The 25,097-nt window shown below is 62.1% G+C and overlaps 1 protein-coding gene across 1 annotated transcript in view; it reads left to right on the top strand.

Moving 5' to 3' along the window:
- The first annotated feature begins 947 nt into the window (after positions 1-947).
- The window catches only part of GRIK5 (glutamate ionotropic receptor kainate type subunit 5), a 41,924-nt gene continuing 17,774 nt past the window's right edge, over positions 948-25,097 (top strand). Inside the window, exons 1-11 of the mRNA XM_088537427.1 lie at positions 948-1,047; positions 5,026-5,190; positions 7,658-7,755; positions 12,033-12,198; positions 15,415-15,593; positions 15,669-15,722; positions 17,272-17,433; positions 20,756-20,912; positions 22,732-22,832; positions 22,907-23,014; positions 24,351-24,545. Of these exons, the coding sequence (XP_088393553.1) occupies positions 948-1,047; positions 5,026-5,190; positions 7,658-7,755; positions 12,033-12,198; positions 15,415-15,593; positions 15,669-15,722; positions 17,272-17,433; positions 20,756-20,912; positions 22,732-22,832; positions 22,907-23,014; positions 24,351-24,545 (1,485 nt within the window). The remainder of the gene's footprint in view (positions 1,048-5,025; positions 5,191-7,657; positions 7,756-12,032; positions 12,199-15,414; positions 15,594-15,668; positions 15,723-17,271; positions 17,434-20,755; positions 20,913-22,731; positions 22,833-22,906; positions 23,015-24,350; positions 24,546-25,097) is intronic.

Below are 25,097 nucleotides of genomic sequence, written 5' to 3'. Positions count from 1 at the left end.
CTCCAGGGGGGTCCCAGGGCTCCATTGGGTCCCCATGGGTGTCCCCGGGATCCATGGGGTCCCTATGGGTGCCCCCGGGATGCAGGAGGGCTCCATTGGGTCCCCATGGGTGTCCCCGGGATCCATTGGGTCCCCATGGGTGTCTATGGGATACAGGGGGGTCCCAGAGCTCCAGGGGGGTCCCAGGGCCCCATTGGGTCCCCCTGGGACCCATGGGGTCCCCATGGGTGTCCCTGGGATCCATTGGGTCCCTATGGGTGTCCATGGGATACACGGGGGGGGTCCCAGGGATCCTTCGGGTCCCCATGGGTGTCCCGGGATCCATGGGGTCCCTATGGGTGTGGGTGGGATACAGGGGGGTCCCAGGGCTCCATTGGGTCCCTATGGGTGTCCATGGGATACAGGGGGGTCCCAGGGCTCCATTGGGTCCCCATGGGTGTCCCGGGATCCATTGGGTCCCCATGGGTGTCTATGGGATACAGGGGGGTCCCAGGGCTCCAGGGGGTCCCAGGGCTCCATTGGGTCCCCATGGGTGTCCCCGGGATCCATGGGGTCCCTATGGGTGTCCCTGGGATCCATTGGGTCCCCATGGGTGTCCCCGGGATCCATTGGGTCCCCATGGGTTTCCATGGGATACAGGGGGGGTCCCAGGGCTCCATTGGGTCCCTTGGGTGTCCCCGGGATCCATTGAGTCCCCTTGGGTGTCCCCGGGATCCATGGGGTCCCTTGGGCGCCCCAGGGATGCAGGAGGGCTCCATTGGGTCCCCATGGGTGTCCCAGGGCTCCATTGGGTCCCCATGGGTGTCCCCGGGATCCATTGGGTCCCCATGGGTGTCTATGGGATACAGGGGGGTCCCAGGGCTCCATTGGGTCCCCCCGGGATCCATGGGGTCCCTTGGGCGCCCCAGGGTGCCGCGGCCGCCCGTCTCCATGAGCCGGGGGGGACGATGGCGCCGTCGCGGGCGCTGCCGCCGCTGCCGCTGCTGCTGCTGCTGGTGGTGGCCATCGCGCCCCGAGGGGGACAGGGGCTGTCGGCCCTGCGAATGGGTACGGGGACATGGGGACATGGGGGGACATGGGGGGCATGGGGGGACATGGGGGACATGGGGACATGGGGACATGGGGGGACATGGGGACATGGGGATAATGGGGACATGGGGGGACATTGGGGGACATTGGGGGACATGGGGACATGGGGGGACATGGGGGGACATGGGGACATGGGGACATGGGGGGGACGGGGGGGACATGGGGGACATTGGGGGACATGGGGACATGGGGGACATGGGGGGATGTGGGGATGTGGGGACATTGGGGACATTGGGGGACACAGGGGCTGCTGCTGCTGCTGCTGGTGGTGGCCATCGCGCCCCGAGGGGGACAGGGGCTGTCGGCCCTGCGCATGGGTACGGGGACATGGGGGGACATGGGGACATGGGGACATGGGGGGACATGGGGGGACATGAGGACATGGGGGGACATGGGGACATGGGGACATGGGGGGACATGGGGACATTGGGGGGCATGGGGGGACATGGGGACATGGGGACATGGGGGACATGGGGGGGCATGGGGGGACATGAGGACATGGGGGGACATGGGGACATGGGGACATGGGGGGACATGGGGGACATGGGGACATTGGGGGACATGGGGGACACGGGGACATGGGGGGACATGGGGGGACATGGGGACATGGGGGGATGTGGGGACATTGGGGACATGGGGGACATTGGGGGACATGGGCTGCGTGGGGACATGGGGACATGGGGGACACGGGGACATGGGGGGACATGGGGGGACATGGGGGGGACATGGGGACATTGGGGGACATGGGGGGACATGGGGGACATGGACATGGGGACATGAGGATAATGGGGACATGGGGGGACATTGGGGGACATGGGGGACATTGGGGGACATGGGAACTGCTGCTGCTGGTGGTGGCCACCATCGCGCCCCGAGGGGGACAGGGGCTGTCGGCCCTGCGAATGGGTATGGGGACATGGGGACATGGGGGGGACGGGGGGGGATGTGGGGACATTGGGGACATGGGGGACATTGGGGGACATTGGGGGACATGGGGGGACATGGGGGGACATGGGGGGACATGGGGGGGATGTGGGGACATGGGGACATGGGGGACATGGGGACATGGGGGGACATGGGGATAATGGGGACATGGGGGACATTGGGGGACATGGGCTGCGTGGGGACATGGGGACATGGGGGGGGACATGGAGGACATGGGGATAATGGGGACATGGGGGGACATTGGGGACATGGGGACATGGGGGACATGGGGACATGGGGGGGGACATGGAGGACATGGGGATAATGGGGACATGGGGGGACATTGGGGACATGGGGACATGGGAACATGGGGGACATGGGGACATGGGGGACATGGGGACATGGGGGGGACATTGGGGGACATGGGGGACATGGGGGACATGGGGGAACATGGGGACATGGGAACAAATGAGAGACATGGGGGATATCGGGGGACGGGGGACACAGGGACATGGGGAACATGGGGACATAGGGGACATGGGGAGTATTTGGGGACATGGCGGGTATTTGGGGGTGTATTTGGGTCACGGTGACAGCGTTACAGCCGCCATCCTGGATGAGCGCTCCGGCTGTAGCCGCAGGGACACGGGGGGGTTTTGGGGTGTATTTGGGGTCCCTGGGGTGTATTTGGGGGGTATTTGGGGGGTATTTGGGGTGTATTTCGGGTGTATTTTGGTCACGGTGACGCCGTTCCAGCTGCCATCCTGGACGAGCGCTCCGGCTGTAGCTGTGGGGACACGGGGGGGTATCTGGGGACACAGGGTGTATTTGGGGTCCCTGGGGTGTATTTGGGGGGGTATTTGGGGAGTATTTGGAGTGTATTTCGGGTGTATTTGGTCACGGTGACGCCGTCACAGCCGCCATCCTGGATGAGCGCTCCGGCTGTAGCCGCGGGGACACGGGGGGTATTTGGGGGGTATTTGGGGTGTATTTATGGTGTATTTGGGGTGTATTTGGGGGGTTTTTGGGGTCCCTGGGGTGTATTTGGGGTGTACTTGGGGTGTATTTGGGGTGTATTTGGGGTCCCTGGAGTGTATTTGGGGTGTATTTGGGGTGTATTTGGGGGGGTATTTGGGGTCCCTGGGGGGTATTTGGGGTGTATTTATGGTGTATTTGGGGTGTATTTTGGGTGTATTTTCGTCACATTGACGCCGTCACAGCCGCCATCCTGGACGAGCGCTCCGGCTGTAGCCGCGGGGACCCGGGGGGGGTTTTGGGGTGTATTTGGTCTCCCTGGGGTGTATTTGGAGTGTATTTTCATCACATTGATGCCGTCACAGCCGCCATCCTGGACGAGCGCTGCGGCTGTAGCCGCGGGGACACGGGGTGTACTTGGGGTGTATTTGGGGTGCATTTGGGGTCCCTGGAGTGTATTTTGGGTGTATTTGGGGTGTATTTGGTCACGGTGACGCCGTCACAGCCGCCATCCTGGACGAGCGCTCCGGCTGTAGCCGCAGGGGACATGGGGGGTATTTGGGAGGTATTTGGGGTCCCTGGGGTGTATTTGGGGTGTATTTGGGGTGTATTTGGGTGTATTTGGGGTGTATTTGCGGTGTATTTTGGTCACGGTGACGCCGTCACAGCCGCCATCCTGGACGAGCGCTCCGGCTGTAGCCGCGGGGACACGGGGGGTATTTGGGGTGTATTTGGGGTGTATTTGGGGTGTATTTGGGGTCCCTGGGGTGTATTTGGGGTGTATTTTTGTCACATTGACGCCATCACAGCCGCCATCCTGGACGAGCGCTCCGGCTGTAGCCGCGGGGACACGGGGGGTATTTGGGGTGTATTTGGGGTGTATTTGGGGGGTATTTGGGGTCCCTGGGGTGTATTTGGGGTGTATTTGGGGTGTATTTCGTCACATTGACGCCGTCACAGCCGCCATCCTGGACGAGCGCTCCGGCTGTAGCCGCAGGGGACATGGTGGGGTATTTGGGAGGTATTTGGGGTCCCTGGGGTGTATTTGGGGTGTATTTGGGGTGTATTTGCGGTGTATTTGGGGTGTATTTTGGTCACGGTGACGCCGTCACAGCCGCCATCCTGGACGAGCGCTCCGGCTGTAGCCGCGGGGACACGGGGGGTATTTGGGGTGTATTTGGGGTGTATTTGGGGTGTATTTGGGGTCCCTGGGGTGTATTTGGGGTGTACTTGGGGTGTATTTGGGGTGTATTTGGGGTCCCTGGAGTGTATTTGGGGTGTATTTGGGGTGTATTTTCGTCACATTGACGCCGTCACAGCCGCCATCCTGGACGAGCGCTCCGGCTGTAGCCGCGGGGACACAGGGGGGTTTTGGGGTGTATTTGGTGTCCCTGGGGTGTACTTGGGGTGTATTTGGGGTGTATTTGGGGTCCCTGGGGTGTATTTGGGGTGTATTTGGTCACGGTGACGCCGTCACAGCCGCCATCCTGGACGAGCACTCCGGCTGTAGCCGCGGGGACACGGCGGGTATTTGGGGTGTATTTATGGTGTATTTGGGGTGTATTTGGGGGGGTTTTGGGGTCCCTGGGGTGTTTTTGGGGTGTACTTGGGGTGTATTTGGGGGGTATTTATGGTGTATTTGGGGTGTATTTTGGGTGTATTTTCGTCACATTGACGCCGTCACAGCCGCCATCCTGGACGAGCGCTCCGGCTGTAGCCGCGGGGACACAGGGTGTATTTGGGGTGTATTTTCGTCACATTGACGCCGTCACGGCCGCCATCCTGGACGAGCGCTCCGGCTGTAGCCGCGGGGACACGGGGGGTATTTGGGGGGTATTTGGGGTGTATTTGGGGTGTATTTTCGTCACATTGACGCCGTCACAGCCGCCATCCTGGACGAGCGCTCCGGCTGTAGCCGCGGGGACACGGGGGTGTATTTGGGGTGTATTTGGGGTGTATTTGGGGGGTATTTGGGGTCCCTGGGGTGTATTTGGGGTGTATTTGGGGTGTATTTTGGTCACATTGACGCCGTCACAGCCGCCATCCTGGACGAGCGCTCCGGCTGTAGCCGCGGGGAGCGCCTGGCGCTGGCCCTGGCCCGGGAACACGTCAACGGGCTCCTGGGCGCCCCGGCGCGCGCCCGCCTCGACGTGGACATCTACGAGCTACAGCGCGACAGCCAGTACGAGAGCACCGACACCAGTGAGTGTGCGCCGGGTGTGCGAGGGGTTGCGTTGGGGTGTGCAACGGGCTGGATCGGGTGTGCAAAGTGTGCAAGGGGTTGCATTGGGTGTGCAAGGGGTGTGCAAGGTGTGTGAGGGGTTGTATTGGGGTGTGCAAGGGGTTGCATTGGGTGTGCAAGGGGTTGCATTGGGGTGTGCAAAGTGTGCAAGGGGTTGCATTCGGTTGTGCAATGGGCTGGATTGGGTGTGCAAGGTGTGCAAGTGGTTGCATTGGGGTGTGCAAAGTGTGCGAGGGGTTGCATTCGGTTGTGCAATGGGCTGGATTGGGTGTGCAAGGGGTTGCATTGGGTGTCCAAGGTGTGCAAGGGGTTGCATTGGAGTGTGCAAGGGGTTGCATTGGGTGTGCAAGGGGTGTGCAAGGGGCTGCATTGGGTGTGCAAGGGGTGTGCATGGGGCTGCACTGGAGTGTGCAAGATGTGTGAGGGGTTGCATTGGGGTGTGCAAGGGGTTGCATTTGGTTGTGCAGTGGGCTGGATTGGGTGTGCAAAGTGTGCAAGAGGTTGCTTTGGAGTGCAAGGTGTGTGAGGGGCTGCATTGGGTGTGCAAGGTGTGCGAGGGGTCGCATTGGGTGTGCAAGGATTTGCATTGGATGTGCAATCGGTTGTGCAGTGGGCTGGATTGGGTGTGCAAGGTGGTGCATTGGGTATGCAATGGGCTGGATTGGGTGTACAAGGTGTGCAAGGGGTTGCATTGGGTGTGTGAGGGGTTGGATTGGGTGTGCAAGGTGTGCAAGGGGTTGCATTGGGTGTGCAAGGGTTGCATTCGGTTGTGCAATGGGCTGGATTGGGTGTGCAAGGGGTTGCTTTAGGTGTGCAAGGGGTTGCATTGGAGTGTGCAAGGTGTGTGCGAGGGGTTGCATTGAGGTGTGCGAGGGGTTGCATTGGAGTGTGTGAAGTATGCAAGAGGTTGCATTGGGTGTGCAAGGGGTCGCATTGGGTGTGCGACATGTTGCATTGTGTGTGCAACGTGTGCAAGGGGCTGCACTGGGGTGTGCAAGGGGTTGCATAGGGTGTGCAAGGTGTGCCAGGGGTTGCATTGGGGAGTGCAAGAGGTTGCATTGGGGTGTGCAACATGTGCGAGGGGCTGCATTGGGTGTGCAAGGGGCCTCATTGGGTGTGTGAGGGGTTGCATTGGGGTGTGCAAGGTGCTCGGAGGTGTGCAAGGTGCACGGGTTATTGCACGGGGCCGGGCAATGCGCACCGGTCATTGCACGCGAGTGTGCACCGTGCACAGGGCCATGCACGGCACACACGGGTATGCAATGCACACCGGTCATTGCACACGAGCGTGCAAGGTGCACAGGGGCGTGCAATGCGCACCGGGCCTTGCACACGAGCATGCACGGTGCACACGGGCGTGCAAGGCGCACACGGGTGTGCAAGGCGCACTGGTCATTGCACAGTGCAGTGCACTGCGCACATTGGTGTGCAAGGCGCACCGGGCGTTGCACGGGGCCGTGCATGGTGCACACGAGTGTGCAAGGCGCTCGGGGGCGTGCAATGCGCACCGGGCCTTGCACACGAGCGTGCACGGTGCACACGGGCATGCAAGGCACACTGGTCATTGCACACGAGCGTGCAAGGCGCTCAGGGGCGTGCAACGCGCACCGGGCCTTGCACACGAGCGTGCACGGTGCACACGGGCATGCAAGGCACACTGGTCATTGCACACGAGTGTGCAAGGTGCTCGGGGGCGTGCAATGCGCACCGGGCCTGGCACACGAGCATGCACGGTGCACATTGGCGTGCAAGGCGCACCGGGCGTTGCACGGGGCCGTGCACGGTGCACACGAGTGTGCAAGGCGCTCGGGGGGCGTGCAATGCGCACCGGTCATTGCACACAGGCGTGCACGGTGCACACGGGTGTGCAAGGCGCACACGGGTGTGCAAGGCGCACTGGTCATTGCACAGCGCAGTGCACTGCGCACATTGGCGTGCAAGGCGCACCGGGCGTTGCACGGGGCCGTGCACGGTGCACACGAGCGTGCAAGGCGCTCGGGGGCGTGCAACGCGCACCGGGCCTTGCACACGAGCGTGCACGGTGCACACGGGCACGCAAGGCACACCGGTCATTGCACACGAGCGTGCAAGGCGCTCGGGAGCGTGCAATGCGCACCGGGCCTTGCACACGAGCGTGCACGGTGCACACGGGCATGCAAGGCACACCGGTCATTGCACACAGGTGTGCAAGGTGCACAGGGGCGTGCAATGCGCACCGGGCCTTGCACACAAGCGTGCACGGTGCACACGGGTGTGCAAGGCGCACACGGGTGTGCAAGGCGCACTGGTCATTGCACAGCGCAGTGCACTGCGCACATTGGCGTGCAAGGCGCACCGGGCGTTGCACGGTGCACACGAGTGTGCAAGGCGCACGTGGGTGTGCAAGGCGCGCGTGCAACGCCCCCACGTGTGTGTCCCCCCCCCCAGTGTGCCAGATCCTGCCCAAGGGCGTCGTGTCCGTCCTGGGTCCGGCCTCCAGCCCGGCCGCCGCCGCCACCGTCAGCCACATCTGTGGGGAGAAGGAGGTGACGGCGGGGGGGACACGGCGGGGACCCCCCCGTGGGGACACGTGGGGCGCCCCTCACCCCCTATGGGGCCCCTATGGGTCCCCATTGCCCCCCATAACCCCCTATGGGTGCCCATTGCCCCTATGGGTCCCCATTGCACCCCATGGGCTCCTGTCACCCCTCCAGGCCCCCTATGGGTCCCCATTGCCACCCATGGGTCCCCATTGTCCCCTCAGGGCTCCTGTCACCCCCCTATGGGTCCCCATTGCCCCCTATGGGTCCCCATCACCCCCTATGGGTCCCCATTGCCACCCATGGGTCCCCATTGCCACCTATGGGTCCCCATTGCCCCCCATCACCCCCTATGGGTCCCCTATGGGTCCCCATTGCCCCCCATTGTCCCCTGTTACCCCCTATGGGTCCCCATTGCCCCCCATGGGTCCCCATTGTTCCCTATGGGTCCCCATTGCCACCTATGGGTCCCCACTGCCCCCCATCACCCCCTATGGGTCCCCTATGGGTCCCCATTGCCACCCATGGGTCCCCATTGCCACCTATGGGTCCCCACTGCCCCCCATCACCCCCTATGGGTCCCCTATGGGTCCCCATTGCCCCCTATGGGTCCCCATCACCCCCTATGGGTCCCCATTGCCCCCCATTGTCCCCCGTTACCCCCTATGGTTCCCCATTGCCCCCCATGGGTCCCCATTGCCCCCCATAACCCACTATGGGTGCCCATCACCCCCTATGGGTCCCCATTGCCCCTATGGTTCCCCATTGCCCCTATGGGTCCCCATTGCCCCTATGGGTCCCCATGGCACCCCATGGGCTCCTGTCACCCCTCCAGGCCCCCTATGGGTCCCCATTGCCACCCATGGGTCCCCATTGTCCCCTCAGGGCTCCTGTCACCCCCCTATGGGTCCCCATTGCCCCCTATGGGTCCCCATCACCCCCTATGGGTCCCCATTGCCACCCATGGGTCCCCATTGCCACCTATGGGTCCCCATTGCCCCCCATCACCCCCTATGGGTCCCCTATGGGTCCCCATTGCCCCCCATTGTCCCCTGTTACCCCCTATGGGTCCCCATTGCCACCTATGGGACCCCATTGCCCCCCATTGTCCCCTGTTACCCCCTATGGGTTCCCATTGCCCCCTGTGGGACCCCATCACCCCCTATGGGTCCCCATTGCCCCCCATTGTCCCCCGTTACCCCCTATGGGTCCCCATTGCCCCCTGTGGGACCCCATCACCCCCTATGGGTCCCCATTGCCCCCCATTGTCCCCCGTTACCCCCTATGGGTCCCCATTGCCCCTATGGGTCCCCATTGTCCCCCATAACCCCCTATGGGTCCCCATTGCCCCTATGGGTCCCCATTGCACCCCATGGGCTCCTGTCACCCCTCCAGGCCCCCTATGGGTCCCCATTGCCCTCTATGGGTCCCCATTGCCACCTATGGGACCCCATTGCCCCCCATCACCCCCTATGGGTCCCCATCACCCCCTATGGGCCCCCATTGCCCCCTATGGGTCCCCATTGTCCCCCTATGGGTCCCCATTGCCCCCCATGGGTCCCCATTGCCCCCCCATCACCCCCTATGGGTCCCCATTGCCCCCCATTGTCCCCCGTTACCCCCTATGGGTCCACATTGCCCCCTATGGGTCCCCATTGCCCCCCATAACCCCCTATGGGTGCCCATCACCCCCTATGGTTCCCCATTGCCCCTATGGGTCCCCATTGCACCCCATGGGCTCCTGTCACCCCTCCAGGCCCCCTATGGGTCCCCATTGCCACCCATGGGTCCCCATTGCCCTCTATGGGTCCCCATTGCCCCCTATGGGACCCCATCACCCCCTATGGGTCCCCATTGCCCCCCATTGTCCCCCGTTACCCCCTATGGGTCCCCATTGCCCTCTATGGGTCCCCTTTGCCCCCATCACCCCCTATGGGCCCCCATTACCCCCTATGGGTCCCCATTGCCACCCATGGGTCCCCATTGTCCCCTCAGGGCTCCCGTCACCCCCTATGGGGCCCCTATGGGTCCCCATCACCCACTATGTGTCCCCATTGTCCCTCATGGGCTCCTGCCACCCCCCCAGACCTCCCCATGGGTCCCCATTGTCCCCTCAGGTCTCCTGTCACCATTGCCCCCTATGGGTCCCCATTGCCACCTATGGGACCCCATTGCCCCCCTATGGGTCCCCATTGCCCCCCTATGGGTCCTCTTGCCCCCCTATGGCTCCCCATTGCCCCCCATCACCCCCTATGGGTCCCCATTGCCCCTATGGGTCCCCATTGCCCCCATCACCTGCTATGGGCCCCCATTGTCCCCCTATGGGCCCCCATTGACACCTATGGGCCCCCATTGCCACCTATGGGACCCCATTGCCTCCTATGGGCCCCCATTGCCACCTATGGATCCCCATTGCCCCCTATGGGACCCCATTGTCCCCTCGGGGCTCCTGTCACCCCCCTATGGGTCCCCACTGCCCCCCATGGGCTCCTTGGTGACCCCCTTGCCGTGGTGCCCCCCATAGTGCCCCCCATATTAACCCTCCATAATGACCCCCCCATAGTGCCCCCCCATAGTGACCCCCCATGATGCCCCCTCCCCATAATGACCCCCCCATATTGACCCTCCATAATGACCCCCCCATAATGACCCCCCCCATAATGACCCCCCCATAATGACCCCTCCATAATGACCCTCCCATAGTGACCCCCTCCCATAATGACCCCCCCAATAATGAGCCCCCCATAGTGACCCCCCCATAATAACCCTCCATAATGACCCCCCCATAGTGCCCCCCCATAGTGACCCCCCCATGATGCCCCCTCCCCATAATGACCCCCCATATTGACCCTCCATAATGACCCCCCATAATGACCCTCCATAGTGACCCCTCCCCATAGTGACCCCCCATAGTGACCCCCCTATAATGACCTCCCCATAATGACCCTCCCCATAGTGACCCCCCCCATAACGACCCCCCTCCATAGTGACCCCCCATAGTGACCCCCTCCCATAATGACCCCCCCATAATGACCCCCCTATAATGACACCCCCATAGTGACCCCCCCCATAATGACCCTCCCATAATGACCCCCCCCATAGTGACCCCCCCATAGTGCCCCCCCATAGTGACCCCCCCATGATGCCCCCTCCCCATAATGACCCCCCCATATTGACCCTCCATAATGACCCCCCCATGATGCCCCCCCCATAGTGACCCCCTCCCATAATGACCCCCCCAATAATGAGCCCCCCATAGTGACCCCTCATATTAACCCCTCCATAATGAACCCCAATAGTGACCCCCCCATAGTGCCCCCCATAATGACCCCCCCATAATGACCCCCCATAGTGACCCCCCAATAATGACCCCCCATAGTAACCCCCCCCATAGTGACACCCCCATGATGCCCCCTCCCCATAATGACCCCCCCATAATGACCCCCCATAGTGACCCCCCAATAATGACCCCCATAGTGACCCCCCCATAATGACCCCCCCATAATGACCCCCCCCATAATGACCCTCCATAATGACCCCCCCACAGTGACCCCCTCCCATAATGACCCCCCCAATAATGAGCCCCCCCATAGTGACCCCCCCATATTAACCCTCCATAATGACCCCCCCATAGTGCCCCCCATAGTGACCCCCCCCATAATGCCCCCTCCCCATAATGACCCCCCCATAATGACCCTCCCATAATGACCCCCCCATGATGCCCCCTCCCCATAATGACCCCCCCATATTGACCCTCCATAATGACGCCCCCCCATAATGACCCCCCCATAGTGACCCCCCATAATGACCCCCCATAACGACCCCCCCCATAGTGCCCCCCCATAGTGACCCCCCCATGATGCTCCCTCCCCATAATGACCCCCCCCATAATGACCCTCCCATAGCGACCCCCCCCATAATGACCCCCCAATAATGACACCCCCATAGTGACCCCCCCATAATGACCTCCCCCATAATGACCCCCCATATTGACCCTCCATAATGACACCCCCATAATGACCCCCCCATAGTGACCCCCCATAATGACCCCCCATAATGACCTCCCCCATAATGACCCCCCCATAATGACCCCCCATGATGCCCCCTCCCCATAATGACCCCCCCATGATGCCCCCTCCCCATAATGACCCTCCCATATTGACCCCCCAATAGTGACCCCCCCATAATGACCCCCCCCATGGTGTCCCCCCATAGTGACCCCCCCATGGTGTCCCCCCATAGTGACCCCCCCACAGTGACCCCCTCCTGTCCTGCCCCCCCAGATCCCGCACATCAAGGTGGGTCCCGAGGAGGCCCCGCGGCTCCAGTACCTGCGATTCGCCGCCGTGTCCCTGTACCCGAGTAACGAGGACCTGAGCCAGGCGCTGGGACACGTCGTGCGGAGCCTGCGGGGCCCGCCGGCCGCGCTGCTGTGCGCCAGGGCCGAGTGTGAGCGGGGACATGGGGACATCATGGGGACAACGTGGGGACATGGGGACACCATGGGGACAGGGACATGGGGACATGGGGACAGGGACATGGACATGGGGACACGTCGTGCGGAGCCTGCGGGGACCGCCGGCCGCGCTGCTGTGCGCCAGGGCCGAGTGTGAGCGGGGCAGCGTGGGGACATGGGGACACCATGGGGACATCATGGGGACATCATGGGGACACCATGGGGACATGGGGACATGGACATGGGGACACCATGGGGACAGTGTGGGGACATCATGGGGACACCATGGGGACACCATGGGGACATGGGGACACGTCGTGCGGAGCCTGCGGGGACCGCCGGCCGCGCTGCTGTGCGCCAGGGCCGAGTGTGAGCGGGGACATGGGGACATCATGGGGACAACGTGGGGACATGGGGACACCATGGGGACAGGGACATGGGGACATGGGGACAGGGACATGGACATGGGGACACGTCGTGCGGAGCCTGCGGGGACCGCCGGCCGCGCTGCTGTGCGCCAGGGCCGAGTGTGAGCGGGGCAGCGTGGGGACATGGGGACACCATGGGGACATCATGGGGACATCATGGGGACACCATGGGGACATGGGGACATGGACATGGGGACACCATGGGGACAGTGTGGGGACATCATGGGGACACCATGGGGACACCATGGGGACATGGGGACACGTCGTGCGGAGCCTGCGGGGACCGCCGGCCGCGCTGCTGTGCGCCAGGGCCGAGTGTGAGCGGGGGGACCGGGGGGACACCATGGGGACATCATGGGGACACCATGGGGACATGGACATGGGGACATGGGGACACGTCGTGCGGAGCCTGCGGGGCCCGCCGGCCGCGCTGCTGTGCGCCAGGGCCGAGTGTGAGCGGGGACATGGGGACAGCGTGGGGACATCATGGGGACACCATGGGGACACCATGGGGACATCATGGGGACATCATGGGGACACGTCCTGAGGAGCCTGCGGGGACCGCCGGCCGCGCTGCTGTGCGCCAGGGCCGAGTGTGAGCGGGGGGACCGGGGGGACATGGGGACAGCATGGGGACATCATGGGGACACCATGGGGACATGGACATGGGGACATGGGGACATCATGGGGACATGGACATGGACATGGGGACACCATGGGGACACCATGGGGACATCATGGGGACACCATGGGGACATCATGGGGACATCATGGGGACATGGACATGGACAGGGACATGGGGACATGGGGACACGTCGTGCGGAGCCTGCGGGGACCGCCGGCCGCGCTGCTGTGCGCCAGGGCCGAGTGTGAGCGGGGGGGACAGGGACAGTGTGGGGACACCATGGGGACATCATGGGGACATGGACATGGACATGGGGACATCATGGGGACATGGGGACACCATGGGGTCATGGACATGGGGACACGTCGTGCGGAGCCTGCAGGGACCCCCGGCCGTGCTGCTGTGCGCCAGGGCCGAGTGTGAGCGGGGACATGGGGACAGCGTGGGGACATGGATGGGGTTGGGGCCATGGCTGGTGACACAGGGCTGGGGATGGGGATGGTGACCCGGGGCCATGGCTGTGACCATGGTTGGTGACACGGGGCCATGGCTGGTGACATGGTGCCATGGATGGGCTTGAGGACATGGATGGTGACATGGGACCATGGATGGAGACATGGGGCCATGGATGGGGTTGGGGACATGGATGGGGTTGGGGACATGGCTGATGACCCGGGTCCTTGGCTGGTGACATGGGACCATGGATGTGACCATGGCTGGTAACACGGGGCCATGGATGGTGACATGGGACCATGGATGGTGACACGGGGCCATGGATGTGACCATAGTTGGTGACATGGGGCCATGGATGGGGATGGAGACACGGGGCCATGGATGGTGACATGGTGACACGAGGCCATGGATGGGGTTGAGGCCATGGATGGTGACATGGGACCATGGATGGTGACACGGGACCATGGGGCCATGGATGGGGTTGAGGACACAGATGGTGACATGGGACCATGGATGGTGACTTGGGGCCATGGCTGGTGATATGGGGCCATGGATGGTGACCTGGGGCCATGGATGGGCTTGAGGACATGGTTGGTGACACGGGACCATGGATGGAGACATTGGGACATGGATGGGGATGGAGACATGGGGCCATGGATGGTGACACGGGGCCATGGGGCCATGGATGGGGTTGAGGACACAGATGGTGACATGGGGCCATGGATGGTGGCCTGGGGCCATGGATGGGGTTGAGGCCATGGATGGTGACCCGGGGCCATGGATGTGTCCATGGTTGGTGACCTGGGGCCATGGATGGAGACATGGGGACATGGATGGTGACATGGGGCCATGGCTGGTGACACAGGGCCATGGAAGTGACCATGGATGGAGACAGGGGGCCGTGAATGGGGTTGAGGCCATGGATGGTGACATGGGACCATGGATGGAGACATGGGGCCATGGATGGTGACACAGGGCCATGGATGGAGACATGGGGACATGGATGGTGACCCGGGGCCATGGATGGGGTTGAGGCCATGGATGGAGACATGGGGCCATGGATGGTGATGTGGGGTTGGGGATGGGGATGGTGACCCAGGGCCATGGATGGGACCATGGATGGGGTTGGATCCATGGCTGGTGACCCGGGGTTGGGGACACGTCCCCACGTGTCCCCATGGTGTCCCCAGGCCTGGTGCGGCTGGAGGAGCTGGTGCGCCAGTTCCTCATCTCCCGCGACGCCCTCTCGGTGCGGATGCCGGTGACACGGGGCCATGGATGGGACCATGGATGGGGTTGGATCCATGGCTGGTGACCCGGGGTTGGGGACACGTCCCCACGTGTCCCCATGGTGTCCCCAGGCCTGGTGCGGCTGGAGGAGCTGGTGCGCCAGTTCCTCATCTCCCGCGACGCCCTCTCGGTGCGGATGCCGGTGACACGGGGCCATGGATGGGACCATGGATGGGGTTGGATCCATGGATGGTGACCCGGGGTTGGGGACACGTCCCCACGTGTCCCCATGGTGTCCCCAGGCCTGGTGCGGCTGGAGGAGCTGGTGCGCCAGTTCCTCATCTCCCGCGACGCCCTCTCGGTGCGGATGCCGGTGACACGGGGCCATGGATGGGACCATGGATGGGGTTGGATCCATGGCTGGTGACCCGGGGTTGGGGACGCGTCCCCACGTGTCCCCATGGTGTCCCCAGGCCTGGTGCGGCTGGAGGAGCTGGTGCGCCAGTTCCTCATCTCCCGCGACGCCCTCTCGGTGCGGATGCTGGACGGCGCCCGGGACCCCACGGCGCTGCTCAAGGAGATCCGCGACGACAAGATCGCCACCATCATCGTGGACGCCAACGCCTCCGTGTCCCACCTGGTCCTCACCAAGGTGACGTTGGGGACACCATGGGGATGGGTCCTGGCCTTGGGGACGCGTCGAGCGCTGTCCTTGTCCCCCGCGCAGGCCGCGGAGCTGGGGATGACGTCGCCGTTCTACAAGTACATCCTGACCACCATGGTGAGGGGACCTGCTGGGGGGGTGTCACCGCGTGGGCTGTGGCACCTGCCTGGGACGTGGCGCTGTCCCCATGGTCCCATCCGTGTCCCCATGGTCCCATCCCTGTCCCCATCCCTGTCCCCATGGCCCTGTCCCCATGGCCCCATCCCTGTCCCCATGGTCCCATCCCTGTCCCCATCCCTTCACCCATGTCCTTGTCCCCATGCTGTCCTCTGTCCCCATCTCCATCCCTGTCCCCATGGCCCCATTCCTGCACCCATGGCCCTGTCCCCATCCCTTCACCCATGTCCTTGTCCCCATGCTGTCCTCTGTCCCCATCTCCATCCCTTGACCCATGGCCCTGTCCCCATGGCCCCATCCCTGTCCCCATGGCCCCATCCCTGTCCCCATGGTGCCATCCCTGTCCCCATGGCCCTGTCCCCATGGTCCCATCCCTGTCCCCATGGCCCCATCCCTGTCCCCATCCCTTGACCCATGTCCTTGTCCCCACGCTCTGTCCCATGTCCCCATCTCCATCCCTTGACCCATGGCCCTGTCCCCATGGCCCCATCCCTGTCCCCATGGTCCCATCCTTGCACCCATGTCCCCATCCCTTGACCCCTGGCCCTGTCCCCATCTCTTGACCATGTCCCCATCCCTTCACCCATGTCCTTGTCCCCATCCCCAACCCTTGACCCATGGCGCTGTCCCCATCCCTTGACCATGTCCCCATCCTTTCATCCATGTCCCTGTCCCCATCCCTTGACCCATGGCCCTGTCCCCATCCCTTGACCATGTCCCCATCCCTTGACCCCATGTCCCCATCCCCATGCCCTGACCCCATGTCCTTGTCCCCATGCTCTGTCCCATGTCCCCATCCCTTGACCCCTGGCCCTGTCCCCATCTCTTGACCATGTCCCCATCCCTTCACCCATGTCCTTGTCCCCATGCTGTCCTATGTCCCCATCTCTATCCCTTGACCCATGGCCCCATCCCCATCCCTTGACCCCATGTCCCCATCCCCATGCCCTGACCCCATGTCCTTGTCCCCACGCCCTGATCCATGTCTCCATCCCTGCACCCATGTCCCCATCCCTTGACCCATGGCCCTGTCCCCATCCCTTGACCATGTCCCCGTCCCTTCACCCATGTCCCCATCCCCATGCTCTGTCCCATGTCCCCATCCCCATCCCTTGACCATGTCCCCATCCTTTCATCCATGTCCTTGTCCCCATCCCCATCCCTTCACCCATGTCCTTGTCCCCATCTCTTGACCATGTCCCCATTCCTGCACCCATGTCCTTGTCCCCATCCCCAACCCTTGACCCGTGGCCCTGTCCCCATCTCTTGACCATGTCCCCATCCCTTGACCATGTCCCCATCCCCATCCCTTGACCATGTCCCCATCCTTTCATCCATGTCCTTGTCCCCATCCCTTCACCCATGTCCTTGTCCCCATCCCCATCCCTTGACCATATCCCCATGCCCATCCCTTCACCCATGTCCTCGTCCCCTCGCCCCGTCCCATGTCCCCATGTCCCCATCCCTTGACCGCGTCCCCGTCCCCCAGGACTTCCCCATGCTGCGGCTGGACGCCATGGCGGACGCCCCCTCCACCGTCCTCGGCTTCTCCATGTTCAACACCAGCCACCCCTTCTACCTGGAGTTCGTCCGCAGCCTCAACATGTCCTGGCGCGAGAACTGCGAGCTCAGCCCCTACCCCGGCCCCGCGGTGAGACCCCCGGGGACCCCAAAACACGCGGGGGACCCCAAAATAAAGGGGGGACCCCAAAATACCTGGGAGACCCCAAAATACCTGGGGGACCCCAAATGAACAGGGAGGAACCAACAATCAGGGAGCATCATGGGGTTGGGGCCCACCTTGGCATGGTTGAACCTCCAAAGAGCCATGGAAGAGTCCTGGAAACACTGGGAGTGACCCCAAATACCTGGGGGACCCCAAAACACCTGAGGGACCCCAAAATACCTGAGGGACCCCAAAGGAACAGGGAGGAACCAACAATCAGGGAGCATCATGGGGTTGGAGGCCCACCTTGGCATGGTTGAACCTCCAAAGACCCATGGAAGAGTCCTGGAAACACTGGGAGTGATCCCAAAATACCCGGGGGACCCCAAAATACCTGAGGGACCCCAAAGGAACAGGGAGGAACCAACAATCAGGGAGCATCATGGGGTTGGGGCCCACCTTGGCATGGTTGAACCTCCAAAGACCCATGGAAGAGTCCTGGAAACCCTGGGAGTGACCCCAAATACCCAGAGGACCCCAAAATACCTGGGGGACCCCAAAATACCTGAGGGACCCCAAAGGAACAGGGAAGAACCAACAATCAGGGAGCATCATGGGGTTGGGGCCCACCTTGGCATGGTTGAACCTCCAAAGACCCCCCAATAATGTGGAAGAGTCCTGGAAACCCTGAGAGTGACCCCAAAATACCTGAGGGACCCCAAAGGAACAGGGAAGAACCAGGCATCAGGTAGCATCATGGGGTTGGAGGCCCACCTTGGCATGGTTGAACCTCCAAAGACCCATGGAAGAGTCCTGGAAATCCTGGGAGTGATCCCAAAATACCCGGGGGACCCCAAAATACCTGGGGGACCCCAAAGGAACAGGGAGGAACCAACAATCAGGGAGCATCATGGGGATGGAGGCCCACCTTGGCATGGTTGAACCTCCAAAGAGCCATGGAAGAGCCCTGGAAATCCTGGGAGTGATCCCAAAATACCCGGGGGACCCCAAAATACCTGGGGGACCCCAAAACACCTGAGGGACCCCAAAGGAACAGGGAGGAACCAACAATCAGGGAGCATCATGGGGTTGGGGCCCACCTTGGCATGGTTGAACGTCCAAAGACCCCCCAATAATGTGGAAGAGTCCTGGAAACCCTGAGAGTGACCCCAAAATACCTGGGGGACCCCAAAATACCTGAGGGACCCCAAAGGAACAGGGAAGAACCAACAATCAGGGAGCATCATGGGGTTGGGGCCCACCTTGGCATGGTTGAACCTCCAAAGAGCCATGGAAGAGTCCTGGAAACACTGGGAGTGACCCCAAAATACCAGGGGGACCCCAAAACACCTTAGGGACCCCAAAGGAACAGGGAGGAACCAACAATCAGGGAGCATCATGGGGTTGGGGCCCACCTTGGCATGGTTGAACCTCCAAAGAGCCATGGAAGAGTCCTGGAAACCATGGGAGTCACCCCAAAATACCTGGAGGACCCCAAAATACCTGGGGGACCCCAAAGGAACAGGGAGGAACCAACAATCAGGGAGCATCATGGGGTTGGGGCCCACCTTGGCATGGTTGAACATCCAAAGACCCCCAATAATGTGGAAGAGTCCTGGAAACCATGGGAGTGACCCCCAAAATACCAGGGGGACCCCAAAGGAACAGGGAGGAACCAACAATCAGGGAGCATCATGGGGTTGGGGCCCACCTTGGCATGGTTGAACCTCCAAAGAGCCATGGAAGAGTCCTGGAAATCCTGGGAGTGACCCCAAAATACCCGGGGGACCCCCAAACACCTGGGGGACCCCAAAACACCTGAGGGACCCCAAAGGAACAGGGAAGAACCAGGCATCAGGGAGCATCATGGGGTTGGGGCCCACCTTGGCATGGTTGAACATCCAAAGACCCATGGAAGAGTCCTGGAAACCATGGGAGTGACCCCAAAATACCAGGGGGACCCCAAAATACCAGGGGGACCCCAAAAGACCTGGAGGACCCCAAATATGGGGGTCACTCTGTAGCTGGGGGGAGGCAACGTGGCATGGTTGGACATGGGACATGGGGCACCTGGAGGACATGGGGGAGCCCAGGGGGTGGGTTATGGGGTGCAAAGAGTGCGGGGGGTCTCATGCTGTCCCCATTGCTGCCCCTGTCCCCATCCCATCTCCATCTTGTCCCCGTTTCCGTCCCCATCCCACTCCTGTCCCGGTGTCCATCCTCATCTTCACCTCCATCGCGCTCTCCGTCCTCACCTCTGTCCTCATGCCGTCCTCACCGCCGTCCTCATCCTCATCTCCGTCCTCGTCCTCACCTCCATCCTCATCCCCACCTTCATCCTCACCTCCATCCTCATCCTCACCTCCATTCCCATCCTCATCTCCGTCCTCATCCTCATCTCCATCCTTGTCCTCACCTCCATCCTCATCCCCACCTCCATCCTCACCTCCGTCCTCATCCTCATCTCCGTCCTCATCCCCACCTCCATCCTCACCTCCATCCTCATCCTCACCTCCATTCCCATCCTCATCTCCATCCTCATCCTCACCTCCATCCTCATCCTCACGTCCGTCCTCACCCTCACCTCCATTCTCTTCCTCACCATCCTCATCCTCACCTCCATCCTCGTCCTCACCTCCATCCTCACCTCCATCCTCATCCTCATGTCCCTCCTCATCCTCACCTCCATTCCCATCTCCATCCCCACCATCCCCACCATCCTCATCCTCACCTCCATCCTCATCCTCACCATCCTCATCCTCACCGCCATCCTCATCCTCATGTCCCTCCTCATCGTCACCTCCATTCTCTTCCTCACTTCCATCCTCATCCTTATCTCCATCCTCATCCTCATCTCCATCCTCATCCTCACCTCCATTCTCGTCCTCATCTCCGTCCTCATCCTCATGTCCATCCCCACTCTCACCTCCATCCTCATGTCCGTCCTCATCCTCACCTCCATCCTCATCCTCACGTCCGTCCTTGTCCTCACCTCCATCCTCACCTGCCTCCCCATCCTCACCTCCATCCTCGTCCTCACCTCCATCCTTGTCCTCACCTCCATCCTCATCCCCACTTCCATCCTCACCTCCATCCTCATCCTCATCCTCATCTCCATCCTCATCTCCGTCCTCATCTCCGTCCTCATCCTCACGTCCATCCCCACCCTCACCTCCATCCTCATGTCCATCCTCACCCTCACGTCCATCCTCACGTCCATCCTCATCCTTATCTTCATCCTCATCCTCACCTCCGTCCTCATCCTCACCTCCATCCCCACCGTCCTTCTTCGTCCCCGTCCCCGCAGCTCTCGGCCGCGCTCATGTTCGACGCGGTCCACGTGGTGGTGGGCGCCGTGCGGGAGCTCAACCGCAGCCAGGAGATCGGCGTCCGGCCCCTGGCCTGCAACTCGGCCAGCATCTGGCAACACGGCACCAGCCTCATGAACTACCTGCGCATGGTGGGTCCCCAACGGCTCCTGGAGCACCCAGGGGTCCCCAACACCTCCTGGAATGGTCTGAGAACCTCCTTGGAGCAACCAGGGGTCCCCAACACCTCCTGGAATGGTCTAAGAACCTCCTTGGAGCTCCCAGAACCTCCTGGAAGGGGCTGAGAACCTCCTTGGAGCCCCCAGAACCTCCTCGAAGGGTCTGAGAACCTCCTTGGAGCTCCCAGGGGTCCCCAGAACCTCCTGGAAGAGTCTGAGAACCTCCTTGGAGGTCCCAGGGGTCTCCACAACCTCCAGGAAGGGTCTGAGAACCTCCCTGGAGCTCCCAGGAGCCCCCAAAACCTCCTACAAGGGCCCTCCAATCTCCCAGGGGTCCCCAGAACCTCCTGGAAGAGTCTGTGAACCTCCTTGGAGGTCCCAGGGGTCTCCACAACCTCCAGGAAGGGTCTGAGAACCTTCTTGGAGCTCCCAGGAGTCCCCAAAACTTCCCTGGAGCACCCAGGGGTGCCCAACACCTCCTAGAAGGGTCTGAGAACCTCCTTGGAGCTCCCGGAACCTCCTCGAAGGGTCTGAGAACCTCCTTGGAGCTCCCAGGAGTCCCCAGAACGTCCTGGAAGGGTCTGAGAACCTCCTTGGAACTCCCAGGAGTCCCCAAAACCTCCTAGAAGGGTCTGAGAACCTCCTTGGAGGTCCTAGGGGTCCCAAAACATCCTGGAAAGGTCTGAGAACCTCCTTGGAGCAACCAGGGGTCCCCAACACCTCCTGGAATGGTCTAAGAACCTCCTTGGAGCTCCCAGAACCTCCTGGAAGGGGCTGAGAACCTCCTTGGAGCCCCCAGAACCTCCTCGAAGGGTCTGAGAACCTCCTTGGAGGTCCTAGGGGTCCCAAAACATCCTGGAAAGGTCTGAGAACCTCCTTGGAGCAACCAGGGGTCCCCAACACCTCCTGGAATGGTCTAAGAACCTCCTTGGAGCTCCCAGAACCTCCTGGAAGGGGCTGAGAACCTCCTTGGAGCCCCCAGAACCTCCTCGAAGGGTCTGAGAACCTCCTTGGAGCTCCCAGGGGTCCCCAGAACCTCCTGGAAGAGTCTGAGAACCTCCTTGGAGGTCCCAGGGGTCTCCACAACCTCCAGGAAGGGTCTGAGAACCTCCTTGGAGCTCCCAGGAGTCCCCAAAACGTCCTGGAAGGGTCTGAGAACCTCCCTGGAGCTCCCAGGAGCCCCCAAAACCTCCTACAAGGGCCCTCCAATCTCCCAGGGGTCCCCAGAACCTCCTCGAAGAGTCTGAGAACCTCTTTGGAGCTCCCAGGAGTCCCCAGAACGTCCTGGAAGGGTCTGAGAACCTCCTTGGAGCTCCCGGGACCTCCTCGAAGGGTCTGAGAACCTCTTTGGAGCTCCCAGGAGTCCCCAAAACGTCCTGGAAGGGTCTGAGAACCTCCCTGGAGCACCCAGGGGTCCCCAAAACCTCCTAGAAGGGTCTGAGAACCTCCTTGGAGCCCCCAGAACCTCCTCGAAGGGTCTGAGAACCTCCTTGGAGCTCCCAGGAGGGTCCCAAAACCTCCTGGAAGGTTCCTCCCATCTCCCTGAGGTCCCCAGACCTCCACTGAGGTCCTCCCATCTCCCTGGGGTCCCCAGAACCACCTGGAGACCTCCCAAAGCCCCCCTGGACCTCCCAAAGCCCCCCTGGACCTCCCAGGGGTCCCAGAACCTCCCTAGGAGTCCCCAGCACGTCCCCCCTATCTCCATCCTTGACGTCCTCGTGTCCCTGTCCTCGCGCCACCCCCTGCGACGTGTCCCCACGCGTCCCCCCCCAACCGTCCCCCCTGTCCCCAGGTAGAGTACGACGGGCTGACGGGCCGCGTGGAGTTCAACAGCAAGGGCCAACGCACCAACTACACCCTGCACGTCCTGGAGAAGGGACGTCACGGCCACCGCCAGGTGAGACAACCCCCATGGGACCCCGCGGCCACCCCCAAAAAGTGTCCCCCGCCATCGCGGCGTGTGTCCCCTAGGTGGGCGTGTGGTACTCCAACCGGACGCTGGCCATGAACACCACCACGTTGGCCATGAACGCGTCCGACAGCTTGGCCAACAAGACCCTCATCATCACCACCATCCTGGTGAGCTCGGGGGGTGCCGGGGGGGTCTCCATGGGGCTGGGCCCTCCTGGGGGGCTCCATCCCCTCCTGGGGGTCTCCATGGCATGAAGGGTTCCCATCATGACCTGCTGTGGTCTCCAAGGGGGAGACCCTGGAGAAGGGTCCCCATTTGGGGTCACTTGGAGGGTCCTGGGTTCCCCTCCATGGAGTCTTCAGCCTTGGTGCTCTTGGGGGTCCCCTCCATGGGATGCTCCATTCTTGGTGCCCTTGGGGGTCCCCAGCTCCATCCATGGACCCCTTGGGTGTCCCGATGTCCCCTTTATGGAGTCTCCCTTCATGTAGTTCTTGGCGGTCCCGATGTCCCTTCCATGGAGCCTCCATCCATGGTGCCCTTGGGTGTCCCAATGTCCCCTCCATTGGAGCCTCCACTCATGGTTCCCTTGGATGCCCCAATGTCCCTTCTATGGAACCTCCACTCATGGTTCATTTGGGTGTCCCAGTGTTCCCTCCATGGAGCCTCCACTCACGGTTCCCTTGGGTGTCCCAATGTTCCCTTCCATGGAGCCTCCACCCATGGTTCCCTTGGGTGTCCCAATGTTCCTTCCATGGAGCCGCCATCCATGGTGCCCCAATGTCCCTTCCATGGAGTCTCCACTCATGGTTCCCTTGGGTGTCCCAATGTTCCCTCCATGGAGCCTCCATCCATGGTTCCCTCGGATGTCCCAATGTCCCTTCCATGGAGCCTCCATCCATGGTGTCCTTGGGTGTCCCAATGTCCCCTCCATTGGGGCCTCCATCCATGGTGCGTCCCAATGTCCCTTCCATGGAGCCTCCATCTATGCTTCCCTTGGATGTCCCAGTGGCCCTTCCATGGAGCCTCCTCCCATGGTGCCCTTGGATGTCCCAAGGTCCCCTCTTTTGGAGCCCCCACCCATGGTTCCCTCGGATGTCCCAATGTCCTTCCCATGGAGTCTCCACTCATGGTTCCCTTGGGTGTCCCAATGTCCCCTCCATTGGGGCCTCCACTCACGGTTCCCTTGGGTGTCCCAATGTTCCCTCCATGGAGCCTCCATCCATGGCATGTCCCAATGTCCCTTCCATGGAGCCTCCATCCATGGTGCCCTTGGATGTCCCAATGTCCCTTCCATGGGACCTCCACCCATGGTTCCCTCGGATGTCCCAATGTCCCCTCCATGGGCCCTCCATCCACGGCGCCCTCGGGTGTCCCCTCCACAGAACCCTTGGAGGTCCCACCACCCGCTCTGTTCTACCCTACGGGTGAACCCACCACGCGGGACGGGGCTCTCGCATGGGGGTGGCCACCACCCATGACCCCCCCTCCCCATGGCCACCGCAGGAGAACCCCTACGTGATGCGGGTGGGGGGCGCGGGCGGCGCCGAGCGCTACGAGGGCTTCTGCGTGGACATGCTGCAGGAGCTGGCCGGGCTCCTCAAGTTCCGCTTCCACATCAAGCTGGTGGAGGACGGGCTCTACGGGGCGCCCGAGCCCAACGGCTCCTGGACCGGCATGGTGGGCGAGCTCATCAACCGGGTAGGCCTTGGGGGCGGGGCGTTATGGGGGCGGGTCTTATGGGCTTCAAGGGGGTCCCATGGTCTTGGGGGGCACCATGATCTAGAAGGTCTTGGGGCTTGAGGGCACCTGAGGATCTTGAAGGTCTTGGGGCTTGAGGACACTTGAGGATCTAGAAGGTCTTGGGGCTTGAGGGCACTTGAGGATCTTGAGGGACTTGAGGGCACCTGATGATCTAGAAGGTCTTGGGACTTGAGGACACTTGAGGATCTAGAAGGTCATGGGGCTTGAGGGCACCTGATGATCTAGAAGATCTTGGGGCTTGAGGACACTTGAGGATCCAGAAGGTCTTGGGGCTTGAGGACACCTGATGATCTAGAAGGTCTTGGGGCTTGAGGACACTTGAGGATCTTGGGGGGGCTTGAGGACACTTGAGGATCTAGAAGGTCTTGGGGCTTGAGGGCACCTGAGGATCTTGAAGGTCTTGGGGCTTGAGGGCACCTGATGATCTAGAAGGTCTCATCAACCGGGTAGGCCTTGGGGGCGGGGCGTTATGGGTGCGGGTCTTATGGG

The sequence above is a fragment of the Tinamus guttatus genome, unplaced genomic scaffold (assembly GCF_059628265.1).
Source record: "Tinamus guttatus ecotype Peru unplaced genomic scaffold, ASM5962826v1 Tinamus_guttatus_pri_ptg000769l, whole genome shotgun sequence".
Taxonomy (NCBI): Eukaryota; Metazoa; Chordata; class Aves; order Tinamiformes; family Tinamidae; genus Tinamus; species Tinamus guttatus.
The sequence above is the reverse complement of the archived record's forward strand: the minus strand, read 5'-3'. Positions and strand labels throughout refer to the sequence as shown.